Below are 13,935 nucleotides of genomic sequence, written 5' to 3' on the forward strand. Positions count from 1 at the left end.
TTAAAACGTTAATGTGGTCTTTATTATACAGCACATCTGGTATTTGTACATCCAACAAGCATACAGAATACTCTATAAAACCAAACCCAAGCTTTCAGAATTACACGAAGCGAAGACTTATCCCTTAAGTGTGTCTCTTAAACATACACACAATAAACAGGGTCCTGCTGTAACAGTGTGGGAATGTAACAACGTGGAAAGAGACAGGCAACATGAGAAAGGAGAGCGTGTAAGGACTGAAGTTTGTGCCAAAGTAATTTCTCTAGTTATTGCACTTTTATTCTACACACTTAGTATGTTACACTTTTATTTAACACTGTAATAAACATTAGTGCTTGAAAACAAACAAAAATATTACATAAAGACAAAAGACGACAAGCTGTCCAGACCAATTTTCCTTTCAACCCTCTGGGGAAGAAGGCCTACCCAGTGCCAGGTGTTCACAGTCTCTGCCATCATCCCAACTGGACTGGGTGTTAACACAGCAGGTGAAGTTAAAAATAAAACCCTTGTAGAACAGTAGTGCTATGTGAAACCCCCAAGGGAGTTTGCAATGTGAGTTTCTCAAGGTTATTCCCTCATCTATTAACATCCACCAGCCCTAGCCACCCCACCTCCATAGAAGAAAAAGCCTTTTTTTTTTTTTCTTTTAAAGAGAAAGTGGGTTATTTGAGCCAGCAAATCCCAAAATCAAGCTCTGAAATCTCAAAGAAACTCCTCTATTGGCAATGGACTCTGGGAGGGCCGTGGAGCTGCGGTGCTGCACTGCGGCGTTTGAAGGTTCCCTGGTTGGGCAGGTAGAACACTAGGCATGCCTTCTTGCCAAAGCAAGGCCAGAGGGAGCTTCTATTCCCCCAGGAGCTACTGTGACCACCAACCCCCCTTGGCTTGTCAGTGCTGAATAAAAACAAAAAAATAAAGTGTCATTCAGTGCATTTGTCACGTTGCAGCCCAAAGCACTTCTCTGGTGACAAAAAAAAAAAAAAAAAATGTTTCCAACACCAAAGACGAAAAAAAAAATGCATTGGAGAGCTGACTGGTACGAGCTGAGAGTTCTACTATTCCCCTGTATCTGTGGTAGCAATGTAACCTTTCTTCACCGTTTCCTTGACTTTTAGTGTTAAAAATTAGAAGCTGCTGCCTATGCTCCACCCCCTGCACCTGATGTAGGCACGAGTGACTCTTTGGTCTGGGAGAACCAGCACTTTCCAGAGATGTGAAAGGCTTGTCATCAGTGAGCTGTTCTCTGCTGAGGATCAAGGGAACCAGGGCAGGCCTGTGGACACCTCACCCAGGCGAGCATTCCTCCACCCATGACTGACCTTGCTTTGCTGCCGGCTCCTTAGGCACAGGTCAGCCCTCCTGGCTCCAGACTCCATGTCTTCCAACTGCTCTGCAGGAAGGTCCCCCACTCAGTTCTGAAGCAACATAAGGGATCAGACTGCAAGGGCATTAAGAATGGCCAGGTGATCACTTTCAGGCTGGGGAAAAGTGCCATAATTAAACTGGCTAGAAGAATAGAACACAGGGCAATTATTTCATGTCATCCTTCTCTGTCCCCCCACCCCCTCACCACTAGCCCAAAGCTAGGAGGTAAAATCTGCAGCCTTTGGTCTTGCTGAGCCTTTAACAGCCCAATTGCCAACAAACTTCTTTAATACCTAGTATCTCCCAAGTAATATACAATACAGTACGTTTCACGGCATCCATTACTTAAATAATAATGGGTGCCAAGGAAAAAGGAATCTGAAATTAGCTAACAATGTTGTAAAACAAAAGCACAGTATACACGTGCTGTACATATGTACCCCTGCACTCAGCCTGCTGAGTGTTTAAATAACACCTCCACGTGTGGGCTTAGATAGCCTGGAGACTTTCAGGAATATTCTGCACCTTTTGTCCAAATGCCTTTTTAAAAAATAGACTTAATGACCTATAACACAATTACACGTCCATTAGCCCTTTTCTCCCCACTCAGGCAAAAAAGTTGGGGAATCTGCTAGAAAAGTGATGTTGGAGAGCAGACTAAGCCACGGGGAGAAGCTGAAAAGAGACTCCGGGTGGAGGGAAACCTAGCCTCCCATGTCTGAGTGGGGTATGAACTAAGGCTTCCTAAGAATGTTAGGCATGTGGTCTCCATAATGGGAGCACAGACTCCTGATTATAGTCAGAGTTAAAATGACTGGAAAAGGGAACTATATAAAAACTTTCTTGAAATTTCTAGAAAAAGGAACTACTATATAAAAGCTTTCTTGGAATGTCATACAGAACAAGACGTACGGATTTTCTGTCAAGTAGAGACTACTGGCCTCTACTTTTTAAACTTGAAACATGGCTCCCTGGAAGTCCCATCATAGTGCCCAGAAGGGCAACGAGTTAGTGCTGACAAGAATAGAGTTATTTGAAGTAAATAAGTGTAAAAAATTCTAAGAGATACACTGAGCATTCCACCAAAACAAGGCTGGAGCCTACAGAACCCAAAGACACTGAGTCAGTCAACCTGTCATTTGCAAGTAAACAGGTTTTTAGCACTCCATATGGGTTTCTAAAGGGCTACAAGTGCCCAAGGGGCTCCTATAATCATACATGTCATTATCAGAGCCCAGAAGAGCCAGAGTTAAAAACTGAACGTTAACAGTTCTACGAGCCTGGCCGGTGTGGCTCAGTGGTTGAGCGTCAACCTATGAACCAGGAGGTCACAGTTCGATTTCCCCGTCAGGGCACATGCTCAGGCTGTGGGCTTAATCCCTAGTGGAAGAGGCAGCTGCTCAATGATTCTCTCTCATTATTGATGTTTCTCTCTCTCTTTCCCTCTTCTTTCCTCTGAAATCATTAAAAATATATATATTTTTAAAAAGTTATATGAAAAAAAATTTGTAGACTACATTTATACCCTGTTAATGTTTAAGAGATGGACATTCTGTGACAAGCAACCCTAGAAAAATTCCAGCAGCTAACCTGCCCACTATCTTATACACCTATTCAGGGACCGGTTTCACAGTTTGGGACTAGGCACAGGGTCAGACCACAGTGCTTGGGGCTTAGGCAGATGGAGGCGGTTACTCATCTCCACTGTCCATTCCTTCACCTACCTGTTTTCTAAATCGAATGAACTACTTGATTGAGGGAGGCTTGAAATGAAGATCTGAGATACACCAACGTTTAAATTGTTCCCCTTCCTTTGACTGGCATAAGAATTTCTCTTCTGATGTACACTTCATGCATGGCAAACTCTCCCCAAAACCACCACCCCACCTTCTGAATGCAAGAGAGGGGACCCTCCCCAGACACTAACACACAGCGTAAGAGGCACACACAGAACGACAAAAGGTGTGATTCTCTTTCATCTGGGTCTTCTCTTCTAACACTTACAATAAGGAAAAGAGAGGGACAAGGTGCAGAAGAAACCTTGGTTAAAAAGCTCAACGATCGAGTTTAAAAACGTCAGTGTGTTAGATCCAAACACAAAAGGAAGAGTTTCTGGGTTTTTTTAAGTTTTAAAAAACAAGCTGGCATCCTTCTGGTGGGTTTGCATGAAGACCCACGGCCTCCAGATCACTGTCCACTTCTCAGTCTCACCAGATTCTTCCCACTGAGTCAATTTTACTCAGACACTCACCCCTAAGTATTCTGTTAGCTGGCACTTCCTCATCTTGAGAACGAAAAGAGAAAAAAAAAAAAGAAGACCCAAGGCGAGAAGATATTGTTTTAGGAGTAGCAGTAATTCAAAATCCAATAGCGCACACACACACTTTTGTCTTTCTGTGGCCTCCTGGTGATGGAACTGTGAAATACTCTCCCAGGAGTCAGGGCTGTGGGTCCTATAAATGTAAACACACGGGCATGGAGGGAACAGAGAGCTTTGTCTCTAGCTTCATCACTGGGGCCTCCGCTACTGCCCCCTGAGATCTCTGCGTCTCAGTAGCCACACGTGTTTTTTGCACCTGTTTTCACAATTCTAGAACTAAGCTTCAATTTTGTAAGGGTTCTGACAACTACAATAGATAGAACCAAACTATCCCTAGCTAATGCCAAAACTATGAAAAGCATAGCTTTTAATACAGTTGCCAATGCAGTGTCCCACTTGTCTTATCGATAGAAACCCAGTGAACAGGCAATGGTAACATTTACCTCCTCTTCAGTTCTGAGGCCAGAACATTGCTTTCTTCAGCCTTTACCCATGTCCTAGACAATCTTTTGCTAAAGAAATAGCTTGAGGCATCAGTGAACTGCTGAATATGCTCAACCATTCGGACAGCGCTATCCAGGAGTCACCTCTGCCTGGGGAGGTCTCAAGCTGCCCAGCAAGCATCGTTCCCTTGGGAGCTCTCTTAAAAAACAACTGTCAGCTTCTCCCCATGGCCAAAAGGTGGGGGAAGGAAAGAAATAGTAAAAGAGAAAGGTCTTTGCTTTCAGGTAGAATCATCGAGCCCTCTGTTTGGCTCCTCGGAATCTGACTTGCATAGCCGGTCCATGATGCCCTGGAGCATGGGCTGCACAATGCCCAAGAGAGGTCTCTGAGACGGGTCGCCATCCCAACAGGCTTCCATCAGCTGCCAGCACTCCTCATCAAACACGGGAAGGCGTTCGGGGCGGGCGCCTGGAAAAAGGAGCAGTGAAATAAGACCAGCTAGTGAGAGGGCGACCAATACAACGCCCGCATGCTCAGCTCTCAGGCTGATGACCCAGTTGGGGCTCAGGATGCTCAGAATGCAATAAGCTTTGACTTCAACTGCAAATATCTAGTTAGAATCTAATAGTAACAGTGACGATAAACTAAAACACACTGGCATAGCGAGCTGAAGAATTAGAAATTTTAAAGAAAAGCATTTTTGAGATAGTTCCGTAAAGTGCCTGTTCTGTTTGCTCTGAACAGGGGAGTTCGGACAAAGTAGGGCTTGTGGCTCTTACCTCTCCGCACGTTGTTCCAGAGATGGTCTTTGCTGGCACACCTCTCAAATGCCTCAGGGAGCTTGACAGAGCCCGAGCAGATGTACCAGAAAAGAATGCCAAAAGCGTAGACATCCACGGAATTATCATACTTCCCTACAGCAAGAAGGGGTGACAAGCAGTGAGGCAGGGGGAGAAATCAATAGCATCACCACTAACTTGCACAGGCAGAGGTCTTTATATACTCTTTTCTATAGCTTTTATCATCCATTCTCTCTCATAGCAACCCTGTTAGGCAGGAAACATTCATAATGCCCATTTTATAATAAAAAGAACTATGGCAGTGAAGGCTAAAGCTAGATATTAAGAGACCCAAGTCTAGCACTTGACAAAGGAGAAGGAAAACATGCCTTTTATTTGAATGGGACAGTAAAAAAGATTAATCCTGAAAGGTCATATTAGAAAAATAAAGTTAGAAATACAGGTGGGTGGGCAATTGGGAACCAGAATATAAAAATTTTTATAGGCAGGCAGGACCGGTTTGGCTCAGTGGATAGAGCATCGGCCTGCGGACTGAAAGGTCCCGGGTTTGATTCCGGGCAAGGGCATGTACCTTGGTTGCGGGCAAGTCCCCAGTGGGGGCTGTGCAAGAGGCAGCTGATGGATGTTTCTCTCTCATCGATGTTTCTAACTCTCTATCCTTCTCTCTTCCTCTCTGTGAAAAATCAATAAAAAATATATTTAAAAAAAATTTTTATAGGCAGACTGAAGAGTCAAGATACAGTGGACAACAGAAGTCATTTATGCTTTAGAGCAGATGACATGAAGAAGAGTATTTTACAAAGATTATTCTGACAGCAATAGAATGAACTGCAGTAGAAACAATCAAAAGAATTTAAATACAAAATAGCCAAAAAACATGATAGCAGGGGAAACAAATTTAATTTTTTTCCTTTAGTTTTGAATATGGAACCATATCATACATGCGATGTTGTGTTTGGCTTCTTTGATTTATTGTTTTATTTGTGAAATTAATCCATGTTTTACTAGATGCATTTCACTTCCATTGAGATTCAGTATTCCAATGATTTTTCTCACAATTTAGGTATCTGTTTTATATTAATAGGAATCTGAATAATTTATTTCTAGTTTGGCTTAGAGCTTCTATTACTTGGTTCTGCAGAAATTTAATTTTTAAAAGTAAGTCTAGAGAAAGAAAAGGATGACTGTGTACTTTGTAAGATGTGGGCAGGACTACAGCCCTCCAGGCAAGTACTAATTCTTATGTGGATCACTCAGTGAAGGGCTGGGGGGGGGGGCTTGTGCATGAGGCTAAGGAGAGGAATTCAGATATATTGCTAATTTAACTCCTACACCCATGCCACCTCCATCTTCATACAACCATACAACCCCTCATCATCCACTCAGGATCAAACCTTGGGGTGACTGTTTAGTCATTCTTTTTTTTTTTTTTTTTTTAACTTTTTAAAAATATATATATATTTTATTGAGTTTTTACAGAGAGGAAGGGAAAGGCATAGAGAGCCAGAAACATCGTTGAGAGAGAAACATTGACCACTGCCTCCTGCACACTCCCTACTGGGGATGTGCCCACAACCAGGGTACATGCCCTTGACTGGAATCAAAAGTGGGACCCTTCAGTCCACAGGCTGATGCTCTATCCACTGAGCCAAACTAATTAGGACTGTTTAGTCATTCTTTTCTGTTCATCACTCATATCAACTTTTTAAAAACTTGCCCATTCCTCCTCTGAGTTATCTCAAATCTGTTACTGTTTTCTGTTATAGCACAATCTAATCATGAAGACAGCCTCCATTTCCCTAGGTTGGTTCTTGCTACTCAAGGTCCCTCTACCTACTGCTACTAAGCTATTCTTCCGTAAACATTTGTCATTCCTTACCTGCTCAAGAATGCAATAGCACCTTACTTCAAAATTAATTCTTCACTCCTCCGTGTGAATTTCAAGCTCATTGAATTTTCTCTCCAACCTGGTTTGCTAGTATTCCCCAAATGGGGTTCTTTCCTGTCATGCTTATTTCTATTTTGCATTTTTTCTCATTTTTTTCCATTCCTCAGCTTCCAGAATTTTCTTTCTTTCATGATACATGGTTAGACACTAGAGACAGAAAGACCTCAATTCCATTCCTCGCTCCATGACTTCTAGCTCAGTGTCCTGAGTGGATTCTTCAGCAATCTGGCCTTGACTTAACTTTATCCATAATATAAACACAAAAATGCATCAATATCACTGCAGAATTCTAGTGAGGATTAAATGGAATAAAATATATGAAAAAATATATGCTGCCTAGTTCAAAGAATATACTTAATAAATATGAATTCCTTTCCCACCTAACAATTTTTCCAGATCTAATTCAAGCTCTAACTAAAATATTACCTCTACCACAAAACTATCAGACATTTCAACTTTCATTTATCTGTTTTCTGAATACCAGCATTACATTTGTAGCATTTAACTTTGCACTTTATCACATGTTGTCTTATACTGCCCTCTTAATTATTTTACCTCTATTAGCGTATCTCTGCTATCTATAAGTTCTTTAATGATAGGCGACAACTCCCAATATAGTATAGAAGTTATTCAATAGATTCCTTATAATTAAATATTTGGTTGATTATGGCAATTATGGCCCGGAGAGACATCCAAAAGAATAGTGGGTAACTCTTAATTGCACTTTTCTTTCTGGCTCCTTTTCCTCTTTACTCCCCGACTACTTGTCTTAGTTTTTCCTATTCTGTTTTCTCCCTGCCTGTGCTGGATCTGCCAGGACTATTGTGGACACTACTCTTAGCTCAAAGGGTCGCACTCAGGCTACAGTACAGAGCCCCATCCAAACCCACACCCTGCCCTCCAGCTTACCTGTGAAAAGTTCAGGGGCCATATGGATTGGCGTCCCCACAATGCTGCCTGACATCATGGCCTCTGGCTTGCAGAATCCTAAGTCAGTGATCTTGGCTCGGTTCTGCTTGTCCAGCTGCCAACAAAGCAGGGTAAGAGTCACCCTGTGTCTGATCCTGCACAGACACAGCTGCATCCTCAAACTCGCAAGTAGGTGTCTATCTCATAGCAGTACTTTATCAATTCTGCCTCAAGCTCATTAATCACAGATCACCGTAACAAATATAACAACAAAAATTACCAAAATGTGACACAGAGACATGAAGTGAGCAAATGCTATTGGAAAAAAGGCATCGGTACACTTGTTTAAGGCAAGGTTGTCACAAACCTTCGATTTGTAAAAAGCACAGTATTTGTGAAGTGTGTTGAGCAAAGCACAATAAAACAAGATACACCTATATTTAGGAATGACAGGTTACCTGCAATTTATTTTCACAAGGAAAGTGTGTGTGTGTGTGTGTGTGTGTGTGTGTGTGTGTGTGTGTGTGTAGACCCCTAGGGGGGAAAAAAGAATATGAATCTGAGTGAATAGTATAGGCTTTTGTTGTACTGCTCTTTTAATTTTTCTATAAGTTTAAATGTTTTCAAGTGTTGGGAGAAAAAACTTAAAGCAATATGAACTGGGACTCTGATGCAAGTCTCCCCTAAACTTGAAGTCCAAAATACCACCCAACTATTCTGCTATTAACTCTTCTACTTTCCGTCCAGTCTTCTCCTGTGACTACACTTACATTTAACTGTACCCCACAAAGATCACTTAACCCGGAGGCGCACGCTATGCTGAAGCAGCAGCTCTTCCTTACCAGCACATTCTTCAGTTTGATATCGCGGTGGACAAGTCCCTGGCTGTGCAGGAAGCGGATTCCTTCCACCACATCTAGTGCTATCTGCAAACGTGTCTTCAAGGTCAGCCCAGCCTTGGGGAAACAAAAGAGCTTATTTGTCACTAGCAAGACAACTTGTCTATCCAATCCGCTTACACCTTGTGTGAGGTCTGAAAGACTGGCTGCACTAGGGTATACAAGGACAGAAAAGTGGGTAAAAAAAAAAAAGGAAGGGGGGGGGGAGAGGAAATCAATTAGGAGAGGGAAGCAAAGCAAAAGCAAAAAAGCACAAGCTATATAGGCCAGATAAAATCCCTTGGAGGCTGCACTTAAACCAGCTGGGTAATCCCGAAGATGACTAGGAGAGGTGCAACCAAATGACTAGAGACATGAACTCATTCTAACCCTAAACATCATACTGGCTTCTCATGGTTCCTGCAAGCATTTCTAAGGATTCTTTTGTCCTAGTTCTGGAAGCTTCCGAACAAACTGGTATAAGAGAAATCTAGGGGAAGGGGCCTACCCAGATATTCTGGGCTTAGCTTTTCCTCCATTCCACTAAGCTCCAGTACATAGACAAAAGAAACCTCTAGGTTTTTTGGTGGTTATTTTAGATGAAGGAAATGAAGTATCCAACTGAGGGTTTTTCATTTGAATAAAATATTTTGATAGCTTCTTGCTATCTATTAGCAGAATTTGAATTCTATGAAAATATTTTCAGTCCTCTATAACTTGCTCCAAACATCTTTGACACATTACCCTCCTCATCCCTCAACAATTCCAAAATGAACCAGCTATTCCAATGTTGATGAGTGTCCTTACTGGCCATCCAATGCTCTTGGCATTGCACTATTTCCTCCCCCTGGTATGCCTCTACTTTCTATAGGTTCAAATTTTAGCCATCAATGTATACTTGTTAAACTCAAATGCCCCATTTTCATAGAATATTCACTGACTATAATTCTCTTAAAAGTCCTGGTAATTACACTTTTGACTCTATGGTGCTTAATACAGGGCCTTGTACAAAGTAGTCACTACTAAACATGTGGGTTGACTAAACAACAAAAACTGGTCTTCTACACTGACAGCGAAAAGGGAAAGAACAGCAGAGCTACAGGAAGCTTTTCTGTGCTTCTGAGTAGTCTAGACTTTCCCCACCACAGGACGAAAAGTGATTAAATTACATTATTCTGGATATGAACTGGGCCATAAAATAGATTCTGAAAATTTTTGAAGATTTTTTGGGGAAATAAGGGTAATAAAAAGCTTGATTATTCCAACGATGTCTTATAAAAACTCGAGCTCTGAACAAACAAGAAAGGGTGAAAGGCCAGGCAGGCTCTGGCCGTCAGCGGGACCCCACTCTCCCTGCCTCGCCTCACCTTCAGCCCGGTGTAGAGGTCACGGTGGAGCCGCTCCATGATGAGCAGCACGGCGATGCTGGAGCCCCCGCCGTAGTTGTAGTCGATGACAGAACCATGGAGGTCCACCAACCGCTCATGCTTCGGCAGGGACCTGGCAGGAAGGAGAGAGGTCTGAGCAATAAGCACAGCATGCCATCAGGTGGGAAGGAATACCCTTAGTCTAGGTCCATAGATAATGGCCCTCAGTGCAGAGGGGGGGCACAGAGAATGGCTTCTCAAACAAGGACAACGAATTATGGAATCTAAATAGGTGTTAAGAACTGCCGAAACCGGTTTAGCTCAGTGAATAGAGCATCGGCCTGTGGACTGAAGGGTCCCGGGTTGGATTCCGGTAAAGGGCATGTACCTTGGTTGTGAGCTCAATCCCCAGTAGGGGGTGTGCAGGAGGCAGCTGATCGATCTATGTTTCTCTCTCAATGATGTTTCTAACTCTCTATCTCTCTCATCCTCTCTATGAAAAATCAATAAAATATATTTAAAAAAAAAAAAAAAGAACTAAGGAAGTCAAATGAAAGGATGAGTCTGAGAAATTAGGATGTTGGGAAAGGGCAGCCAAAGACAGTAAAGACCTTGAAGAGAGCAGTTCCAGACCAGACACAGAAATACTGGTCCACACATTCTTAGACCTGAGTGTGGAGAGACCAGGCATGCTGTAGCTCTTGGTACAAAACGTATGCCAGGCTTGTGGCTTCCTCTCTGGATCCTTTCCCATAGAGTGAATGAGACCCTACCCACCTCATGTAGTGAAACTCCAGGGCCAGGTCATTCCAGTGCTTCTCATCTGGAGGAACAACCGACTTGAGGGCACAAGGGAAGTGTCCCCCCCAGTTGTCACAGAGGTACACCACACCATACTGGCCTCGGCCCAGTTCCTGTCCCAGTTTAGGTTTATCTACAAGGTACAGAGACAGAGATAAGGCAGGAGGGATGGGAACTTGCTGGGCAACCTTTTCAAAATTCTTAGCCATGAACCTGCCTAGACACAGGAAGTCATAATTATGCTTGGGAGAGAAATCCTGATGTCATTCTAAATCAGCAGAAAGTAACCTAACTGGTTTGATTTATAATAAATGCACTTCGGTCATGTTATTTGGAGTACATAAATAGCAGAACCAAACACACTTCAGGAATGCAAAAACACATCAGGGAGTACTAGGCAGCTTCGCAAGGATGCAGCTTTGGGCACTCAGATTCCCCAAGGCTGAATACGAGAACCCTCCTCCAATTTACTTGTGGAAAAAAGGACTCACGATGCAGCAGGACATCCTGTAAGGAACGGCTCTCCAGCGAAAGGCGTGCCAGGCGAGGGGCGTGATCTTTCCGAACCTTCAGCCACAGACCCTCAGTTTTCTCCAACCGGCCCGAGTGGCCAGCTTCCAGCTGGGAGGACACCACAAAAAGACATGACCTAGTTAAGTCCCTCACTCTGGCTTCCTCCCTGTTGTGTAAGTATAATACCTGCCTCATAAGAATAACTGTGAGAATTAAGTAAGATGTATGGGACATATTTAGCTCAGAGATTAGTCATAATGGGCTCTCAACAAGTAATAATTTTTCCTCCGGGATGCAGATCACATCTACCCAGCCTCACCCAGCACACACATATAACACATTCACACACACACACACCAAAGGGACAAGCAGAGGTCATATAATTACAAATTAGTATTGAAGTTGGATAGTCATCTCTTTCTGTCATCAATCTTAAAATTCTATATAAACTTAACACAAAATTTCTGCCCCTTGATTTTCATTCCTTACTCAATAAAACAGGGAGAAATTAACTGATTCCCTGCATTCTCCCTAGAGTTAAAATAGAAAAGTATCCACATGAAAAACTTATTTAACAAAACTTCCTGTGATGTGATATTATCCTTGAACGTAGAGGGTGGGAAACCTTTTTCCTGCCAAGGGCCATTTGGATATTTATAACATCATTCACAGGCCATACAAAATTATCAACTTGAAAATTAGCCTATATTTTCTACATTTGGTCAAACATTTAATTAATTCGCTCCTAATGCCTTGGCAGGGCCAGACCAAATGATTTCATGAGCCTTATATGGCTGTGGGCCAAACCTCCTTTAACAGAATAAAAAAATTTATACTGATGACTTCTTAAAAATTATGTGAACAGAGCAAAATATTCCCCAATGGATGAGGTTCTTCTCTGCTTGACCCAGCCGTATCTCCTTCCCTACGTACCCACCTGCCTCAAGGAGGCTGCAAACGCCTCATGAGAACTATTGAGCCGGGTCCGGAACTGGCTGCAAATGCTTTTGGCCAACTTGGAGGCACTGAGGCTCTCAATGGCTTCCTGGGCCACCTTCCTCTTCCACTCTATTGTGATGGCAGGCGGGCTCACCCATGTGATGCGCTGGATGATCTGCCAGGACAAGGACAATAAGAACATTGAGGGATGGGAGACAGAAACCACTAAAAAACACCAGACCCTCTCTGTTCTTTTAAAAATATTTTAACTGATTTTCTTAGAGGAAGGAAGAGGGAGAGAGAGAAACATCAATGAAGAGTAAAGCATAGATCAGCTGCCTCCTGCACTCCCCCTACTGGGAATCAAGCCTGCAAGCTGGGCATGTGCCCTGACTGAGAATCAAACCAGCAACCTTTAGGCATATGGGACAGTGCCCAACCACCTGAACCTCACCATCCAGGGCTCTTTATCTCTACTTTTCTCTCTTTCTTTCTTTGTCTTTGTCTTTGTCTTTCTTCCTTTCTTTCTTTCTTTCCTTTCTTTCTTTCTTAAATTGATTAAGAGAGGAAGGGGGAGAGGGAAGGAGGGAAGAAAAGAAGAGAAAGGTGGAGAGGCAAGAGAGAGGGAAAGGGAGAAAAGCACTGATTGGCTGTTCCACTTACTTGTGCATTCCTTGGTTGATTCTTGCATGTGCCCTGACTGAAGATTAAATGAACCCACAATCTTGGAAGGTCAGGATGATGTTTTAACCCAACTGACCTACCCCGCCAGGGCTGGTTTATCCATTCTTAAGCAGAAGCCCTATGAAGTCTAAGACTCCTCTCTAATTCTATCTACCCCAAAATCAGGGCTCAGCTCAAAGGAAAGCATTAAAGAACACCAGGCCTAGTCTAGGTGCCCACAAACTCTCAATACATTATATATCCAGTACCAGGAAGTGCCTGACACATCCCTCTGTGATGTTAGTAACTAACTCCACTTAAAAGGAACCACCTGTGGCCTCAGGCAATAAAGCCTGGTTCTGAGAAAGCATTTAGGTTAGGACAAAGAAACCTGAAAAAGCTAGTGAAGCAGAGTCTATGGCTCCATAATAGAACTTAAATACACCACTTTTAGGAGTTCAAGGTGCAATGTTAATAATTACATCAAAATAAGCACAAATCGGAATGCTCCCAAGAAGGCAAACTAGGAAAAATGGCCACCTCACACTAACAGATTCTAGATATTCATTCTCTCAGAGTGACTAAGATCCATTTGAGTCAACTAAGGGCTCACCATCTTTTCTCTAAGCAACAACCTCTACCTGTTTGATTTGCTCCCACAGCATCCTTGTAACCGAGGAACCTGAGTGAAATGTGACTTCCACATGATAGGCGGCATTTAAGATCTGGAAGAGAACACACAGAAGAAAAGGAGTGTTTTGTTTTGTTTTTTTTACAAAATGCAATAAATGACATTTACTTCAAGATATAGCCTGGTCTCAAGGCTCTCAAATGTATCCCTCAATATACAATAAGTGCAGAGTCAATGCAAGTGGATCATCTATGTTGTGACTATTTGGGCCCCTTTCCTTCACCTTCTTCTTGCTCATTGCCTTAGCTGCAGTTGTACAGTTCCCAAGCCCCCCACCTTCACTGCCTGCAGGCA

The 13,935-nt window shown here is 42.8% G+C and overlaps 1 protein-coding gene across 4 annotated transcripts in view; it reads right to left on the reverse strand.

Moving 5' to 3' along the window:
* DSTYK (dual serine/threonine and tyrosine protein kinase) overlaps positions 1-13,935 on the reverse strand; it is a 49,582-nt gene continuing 35,647 nt past the window's right edge. For 2 of the 4 annotated variants that reach the window (XM_036442241.2, XM_036442242.2), the window contains 9 exons: positions 13,592-13,675; positions 12,286-12,462; positions 11,327-11,456; positions 10,812-10,968; positions 10,035-10,167; positions 8,632-8,745; positions 7,790-7,904; positions 4,912-5,046; positions 1-4,600 (listed from right to left, as the gene is read on the reverse strand). In XM_036442241.2, coding sequence (XP_036298134.1) covers positions 4,413-4,600; positions 4,912-5,046; positions 7,790-7,904; positions 8,632-8,745; positions 10,035-10,167; positions 10,812-10,968; positions 11,327-11,456; positions 12,286-12,462; positions 13,592-13,675 — 1,233 coding nt within the window. In that variant the 3' untranslated portion in view covers positions 1-4,412. The remainder of the gene's footprint in view (positions 4,601-4,911; positions 5,047-7,789; positions 7,905-8,631; positions 8,746-10,034; positions 10,168-10,811; positions 10,969-11,326; positions 11,457-12,285; positions 12,463-13,591; positions 13,676-13,935) is intronic. The other 2 variants (XM_045583045.1, XM_045583046.1) reach the window with 1 other exon arrangement.

This window comes from Pipistrellus kuhlii, unplaced genomic scaffold (genome assembly GCF_014108245.1).
Source record: "Pipistrellus kuhlii isolate mPipKuh1 unplaced genomic scaffold, mPipKuh1.p scaffold_m20_p_18, whole genome shotgun sequence".
NCBI classification, from domain to species: domain Eukaryota; kingdom Metazoa; phylum Chordata; class Mammalia; order Chiroptera; family Vespertilionidae; genus Pipistrellus; species Pipistrellus kuhlii.